Source organism: Lactuca sativa, chromosome 1, assembly GCF_002870075.4.
Source record: "Lactuca sativa cultivar Salinas chromosome 1, Lsat_Salinas_v11, whole genome shotgun sequence".
Lineage (NCBI taxonomy): Eukaryota > Viridiplantae > Streptophyta > Magnoliopsida > Asterales > Asteraceae > Lactuca > Lactuca sativa.
The window spans coordinates 55,367,445-55,375,016 of NC_056623.2; the positions used below are offsets into that span (position 1 = coordinate 55,367,445).

Consider the following 7,572-nt stretch of genomic DNA (forward strand, 5'->3'; position numbering starts at 1 on the left):
GTTTTCTCTAATTGAACATACAAGTATTGAACATCAAAATGAAAACCCTAGGAACCCTATGCTATAATCGAAGTTCATCTAGGATTAGTAAACATACCTTTTAGTTATTGTAGTAAATAGCTAATTAAAAACTTCTTGAAAAACTCTTGAAAGCAAGCACCACAAGTGTCGTGCCTCTAATGGTTCACACCCAAGCTAGCAAGAGGAAAACTATATATAGAGAGAGAGGGTGGGAGCCAATATTTTATCCAAGTCTCTTATAGGGCAGGCATGGACGAAATATAAGGTTAGGGAGGCCTTTATATAACTGAGGTAGCTTGGTGCCAGAGCTAGGGTTTAAGGAGGAAACCCTAATCCCTATGCTTGGTGACCAAGCATCCCATTCACTTCCTTATGCAAGGGCTTGGGCGAAATTCATTGGGCTTACCCAAGTGATTTTCATCCACCTCATCTAATGAGGTCCATGGGCTCCTTTCCTCAACTATTAATAAATTGCCAAAAAGCCCCTACACTTTTAATTAATTCAGTTAAACTAAAAATTAATTCCAATTAATTTCTGATTAACTATTAATTTAATAATATGATTTCTAATTAATATATTATTTTCATAATACATTAATAAATCAGTTATCTCAATTTATTAATCAAATAATAAATTCAACCTCTCTCCAAAAGTTATCATGTCTAGTTGTTAGTATGAGGGCAACCCAAAAGGATTATGCTACCATTAGTTCAAGTATATACTAATTATAGTTATGGGTTTAGACACCTAATCCAATAGTCTCCCACTTGGATAAGTCTAATAACTATAACTGCCAATATAACTTCCAAAACTGATTAGCAAATTGTAGCTTCCAAAAGCCGTTGTCGAACTCTGACCCAGTCACTTATGTGTCCTAAGATAAGTGATCAAATATTCCTTGATACGCTCTACAAGATATCATATGGACATGAGACATGGATTATAATCAATCTTCTTGTCCAAGTTTCGTTTCCCGATATCTGATTTATGACGATGAAATCATACTACTAATTAAACACATCAATTCAGTCCAGACTTGACCAAGCGCTTTAGATGTCACCATCAAATCATCGAGGGGCCCATAGATATCGCTTTTCCTGTTAGGAAAAAAGGAACGTATAAACTTCAACTCATTTGCTTGCACTATTTACTCATCAAATCACGCATAACAATACATTTTATAACATTGAGTTACTGATGCATTTATGTATTATCAATGCACAAGTGACTCGTAAACAACAACTCATATATCTCCGTTTCAAGAATATAAGATATTATTATCTCAAAATTACTCATGATAAAATCCATGAAGTAATTTTTTAAGCGTAGGTTTATCCAATACTTAAAATCCTTATTTTCCAAGTACTCATGAACATTGCAGCAAATAATTGCTATGTCTAATCTCCATAGACAATCTACAATTCAATTCATGTCAGTCTTAAATTACTACTTACTTCCAAAAGTACGAGCGACTATAGATATTTGAATAATCCAATTATTGGGGAAGTAAAACATGCAAAGTGAAACATAATAATAACCTAATTAACTATGGTCTCAAAACTATTGAATATAAATAAAACTTTTATTATTTAATCACCATATTAATTAGACTTTATTCATTGTATAATGTTTCGAGTAATCAACTAAACGCTTGAATTAAACATCAGTCATGCCATGTTATAAACATGCATACTATGTCTCTCTATGGTCCTTCCTTTGCGAACATATCGATCAGACACTATTCCAATGATGCTCATTTCACAATTTCAAATCATTGTTACTATTAAATGTGTTAGAATTCAACCTTACATGCAACGATCCTTTTGTGATGTCGAGGCTTCAAAGTCATATAGACTTTGCCAACGATATTACAAAATGTTCCATTGAAATTTTGTTACTTAAACCAATTTAATGGTAACAAAGTCTCAAATTCAAGGTATACTCCTTGAACAACTTCGTTGCATCAAAGTCCCTAACTCACATGTAGATTTTATTATCAACTTCCACTATGGAAACATTTCTATATTCCCATATGACTATCAATCCTGAACAAGAGTCACCTCTACTCATAATTGTTTGTCATATGAGATGTTGTGCCAATGTTAAGGTACCAATTATGGTTTGAAGAATTGAGACTCATTTTGTGAAAATTTTGTTTAAAATCTGTAGGAGTGTAGGAGTGTTCTGAGGTATTACGGGTTTGTGGTTGTGGTGATTGAGGGCCAAGTAAACCTGGAGCAGTGGAAGGTTGTGGTTGTGATGAGCGTGGCTAAGTTGTATGATAGGGACAAGGCGATGTATTTTGAACAGGAAACCATGAGTGTGGCTATGGATTACACGATGGTTGAGGAGCCCACTGAGGTTGATTTTGCAAAAAGGAAGTGGGATTCCATTGTTGAAATTGTTGGTACTCTCCATGGTTGCCCCCTATGTAGTTACAACCTCATCTGCCACGACCACAACCTCTAGTTCTTCGTCCACATCCACACCCACCAGGTACATTGTTGTAGTTGGTTGTGGGGTAAGGGGAGCGAGTGTGTTGAGTCTGAGCATTAAGGGCAGATGCATTTACAGTAGCGGATTTAGTGGCATGATTTGCCTTATGTGTTTCCTCTAAGATGAGACAAGAGCGTGCTTCATATAAATCTAGAAGAGGCTTGGTTTCTTGGATTATCATGACGATCCCTTCGTATGCATCCAAAAGACCAACAATGAGTTGTAATACAAGTCATTGATTACATACAAGGGCATCAACATTGGAAAGTTGATCAGAGATCATCTTCAACGTCTGACAGTAAGTAGAGCAATTTGTGAAATTGGCAAGCTTTGTGGTGACTAGTTTGTGTTCCAAGTAAAGAGCACGCTCATTCTGGTTGTGTTGAAAAATGCTCTCGAGTGTTGCCCATGCCTGCGCTGCACTAGATTTTGGTTTTAGTATAGTTTGGAGGAGTTCGTTTGAGATCGTACTGTAGATCTATTGGATGACAATGGCATCTAATCGATTCCATAGTGCAAGATCTATTGGTTTGGGATCTGTTGGTTTATCAGCCCCAACTTTATTAGTGGTGGAGGAGGAGATGATTGCAGCTTTAGGTTCGATATGATCAATCAACTCGATTGCACGACAATGAATTCTCAACAGCTCGGAGCATGAAATATACTGAGCGCTTTCCATCTCGAGAGTAATGGGAATAAAATTCCGGATATTAGTGATCATGAGAGTTGAGTGTAATTTTGCTGCCATAGGGAGAGGGAGAGAGAACGAAAGAAAAGAGAAGAAGATAGAGATTGTGAAGGAACGACGGCTGGTAGGGTTAGGTTTTCAGAGGGAGAGCTATGATACCATAATATAATGAAGAATATTTTTCCTTGACTTTATTGATCCAGCCGTGAGGTATATATAGTGTACATAAAGTTGACCTAAACACAATATTTACACTTAGGTACCTACACTCTATACATATATAATAATCAGAATATACACGGCTAATAGAAAAACATCTACATATATAATATGGAACTGTTGACATGGACATCAAAACGTTTGCCACAACATATGCTAACAACCATCAATAATCAACACACTTGTTACACAATAGTTATCTCGATCGATTCACTAGAACTTGAAGAAGCTAGTTGACTCCTGGCAGAAGAAAAACAACAATTGGGTATCTGACTTTTTGGTAATGCATGCCACTTATCAATGTATCCCATCGAGTCCATGTCTAAGTCAGGAAGCTGGCGTGCTTTGAGAATTTTCAGGATCTTTTTGGATCTACCAAGAAGCTGCGCTGCTGTTCGGATGCTATCTTCCCTTTCCTCTATTGCATGTTCATGGCACTTCATAGTTATGACACGTGGTAAGTTGGTAAAGCAAGCACATAGAAGATCTGCGATTATGGTTGATATCAACTCAAAGAGTTCCTCGTCTGTTGGCCGATTTTCTTGCTTCGTGCAGTGGAGCAGTATGGTTTGGCTGATCCTGTACATGGAACTCGCAGCAACTGAATTAAGAACTGAATGATCCATACTTCTGTATTTGCTTCTCTTGAACTGTATCACAATCTTTGCTGCTTCATCACCCAACCATTCAAGAATTTCTTCTGACGTTTCTCCATTATGAGCTTGAAGATCAATTTGTAGCCACCTGTAATATACTTCAACATCCGCCCAAACATGCCTGGCTGCTTTTCTTGCCCTTACCAACTCACCATTTGTGTTGAGGCTTTCTTCTATATGCCTTACAAATTGGAGGCCTTCACTCATACCTGAAAGTAACCCCTTGACTTGGCCGTTTGCAGTGTTGGGAAGGGAAAGGGCGATGGCTGTTAATGTTACTGCTACTAGGCTCCAGCAGTTCTGGATTTCTTCTGGATGTATAGGTGGAACTCCATCATTGTCAAACTCTATAACTCCATAGAATCCTGTAGATTTCTTGAGAAGCTTCATAAGATACCTTGGCTCTTTCTCTTCAGACTCGTGAAGAATTCGAGTGATAGAGTTGAAGGAATTTCTTAACATGTTCTTTGAAAGCTTGGCCTCCGCTTCAGTTTGTAGGACATAACCAATATACTCTTCCATATCTGGTATCAGATTGCTATCAGATGCATTTGGTTCTTGTTTAAACCTTCTCATCAACGACTTGTAGAAATAGCAACAACCAGAGAATAGGATCAGAAAAGATCTGGGAATGAGACATATTGTTTTACATATAACAACAACCAATATCTGAAGCGCTATACAAAAGTTCAAAATCATGTTTTTGATGTGATGGAGAAGCTTCTTGCAATGGCGGCCTGGGATACCTGAAGCCACATGGTTGTGTTTCCAAAGCTGGAGTGTTTGGGTCCAATATTTCTCGACTTTGAACAAGTTTAGATGGTTCTTGGTCCATTTTTTGGATAGGTCGAAATGACTGATGGAAGTCAAACATCTTAAAATAGGTGCGATACTACCTACTATTGTCCCAACTGTTTGCATGATAACAATTAATTTCATCGACCACTTATATTCTGATTTCTCATAAGAATCCAACCGGGAATTGAAAACATAGTTAGAGCGATACGATCCACTATCCAAGAAAAAATAAACCGAACTGAAAGCAAGGGATAAGCATATAACCCCAAAAGCAGAAGAAATTGGTGAACAAGCAACTGCAAATTGGGGGTTACTGGTCTCTGCCATCATCCAATACTTTTTAACCTTATGTTTAAGTTCCTTGTAGGAGAAGTTAATCTCTTGATGATTTGAAGTAAATCTGTGCAACTCCTTGTAGCGGTGTTGTAAGATTTTTCTAGATACTGGAATTGTCAAAGCTACCGAAAATGGCCATGGAAGGGAACATATCAGCATAAACATCTGTAGCCTGATTATGTGCTCCTGCATGAAACGTAAAATACCATACTGGCGCAAATCATCTATGGTACTGTACTGGAGCCAAACATTTACAGTGATGGTGATCATGAGGATACCAAACGCTATCATATTCAGCAGAAGATCCTTGCCATCCATAAGCCCTACAGACGGGAGAAAGTTCCCTAACATGGCAACTAAAAAAGCAATGCTAATAGCCTTACTCGGAGACATGTCAGTGTTTAGGTCGACTGGTAGCTTCATTGCAATTGCTATCAGTGTGAGGGAAGCCGCATTGATTGTGAAAAATCTGCACGGAAACCAGAGTTTCCGTTTTCGAAAGCCTTGGAAGGCATCCGCTGCCATTGCTAGAATGCAAACCAGTGATGCTACGCAAACATACAATCCAACCCAAGGAATGGCATCCTCCGGATATATCGGCCCTGTCATCTTGCTAGACTGGAGAAATAAAAATATAGTTTGATCTTTAATTTTTTCTAGCAAAATGATTAGCCTATCCATTAACAAATAACAAATATTAGTTAACAACACAGTTAAGAATCTCAGTTACTAATTAAAAGTTGAAGCAAACACTATAACAAAAATCCAATTAACAAAATCTGACAAATTAAAAACCCAATTTAGTGAAAACGAAAACTAACAAAAATCCAATTCACAATCCTTTATTACATAAAAATTATAACTAGCAAACTGTAACAAAAACAAACGTTATGATTTAACAAGCCCTTAAAACTAACTAACAAATAATAATTATAACTAACAACTAAAAATTAATACCGAAAAGATACAAACAACAATTAATAATATCATTTATTTACTTACTTTAACAAATCTCAATACCCTTGTAGTGCAGGGAATCGGAGCAAGCTGGGAGGGTGGCCGGTGCTCACTCCAGTGACGATGGCAAACCAATAGATAACCGAAGTCGACTGGAAAGGGCGAAGAAAAGGGCTTAGCGGGAATCGATTACTAAAGCTAGAACAAAGAGACAAGAATTCTAAGATTTCAAAAGTGGGTTCCATCATGGCATCTGGGGACAGGCTTTAAGTTTAAAAGGAAAAACAAAAAACTTTGAAAGTTCCAGGAATCAGTGATCAAAGACTTTCTGTTTACCAAACATATTCTATGATAATTTAACAGTTGACAAAATGTTGATCACATCATGCTACATGCAATTTTAAAGGGCAATTAAGGTATTTCCTATTACGTTGTGCCATCGCGGCAGCAACAAAAAAAAACGATGATTACGCCCGCCCTTCACGCTCCTCTCCAATACGTTGAAGATTAGATAGCAATCGTTTAAAAAAAAAAAAAAGACCTATTTGAGCTGCATTTTCGTCAATATAAATCAATATCGCATCTCCATTCTTGAGTCTCCTCTACTCTAACTCTGTGGAGTGTTGAGACTGGAGAGCCTCAACTGAAAGAAGGATGAACTCGCCCTACAGCTGCGTTTCTGTGGTCTACCGGTGGACTTGGAAAGTCCTAATTGACAAAATCGCCCCTGGCCCTGCTTGTCATCTGCGTTTTTTACTTTGTTTTTCCACGGACTAAAATCACGATTTCTTGAGTTAATTTCTGATTTCTGATTATTTATTAATTATTTCATATTTGATTGTTTATTTAACTATTTCATATTTGTTTATGTGAATGTGATTGATTTTTCTTTTTGTAAAGTTATTTTATTTTTTATATCTCTGATTTTCCAGTCCACAGAAGTTCATTTGTTCTCTTTGTTCACATAATCTTTTGCATCATCTTCGTTCTGCCATTCTGTGGAGGTAATTTCTAAATTTTGCATAGTCCACAAAAGTCTTTTGATTTTTAACCAAGTTGAAAAGTTATTTTTGATATTTTGCACGGCCCACAAATAATTTTTTTTTGCAAGAAATAAAAACTTAGTTCAATCGATTTGTTAATATAGTATTCTACTTTCAAAAGGTTTTAAAATTTCATTTCAAAAACTTTTATTAAAGCATTGTATTTTGAAAGTACAATATTATAGTGGGGCATACTTTGAAAAAGCCACTCAATTATAGCATTGTACTCTAAAGGTAATATACTTTAATAAAAAAATAAAAACAGTTATAGCACTGTATGATAGTTTTTAGATAAGCCTAATTATTATTTATGGTTTTTTTTGGCAGCCTACATATGAGCACAAGTTGAAGACTTAC

The 7,572-nt window shown here is 36.6% G+C and overlaps 1 protein-coding gene across 2 annotated transcripts; it reads right to left on the minus strand.

Annotated features, from left to right (window-relative positions):
- Nucleotides 1-3,389: 3,389 nt before the first annotated feature.
- LOC111911589 (uncharacterized) lies at nucleotides 3,390-7,171 on the minus strand. Of its 2 annotated transcripts, none has more exons than XM_023907343.3 (2): nucleotides 6,218-7,171; nucleotides 3,390-5,833 (listed from the first exon to the last, which is right to left on the minus strand). In XM_023907343.3, exon 2 carries the CDS (start codon nucleotides 5,822-5,824, stop codon nucleotides 3,611-3,613), a length of 2,214 nt encoding a protein of 737 aa, XP_023763111.2. In that variant the 5' UTR covers nucleotides 5,825-5,833; nucleotides 6,218-7,171; the 3' UTR covers nucleotides 3,390-3,610. The 2 variants fall into 2 exon arrangements, with proteins under 2 accessions (XP_023763111.2, XP_042754104.1); XM_042898170.2 differs by having other exon boundaries at nucleotides 3,390-5,888.
- Between the last annotated feature and the right edge of the window lie 401 nt (nucleotides 7,172-7,572).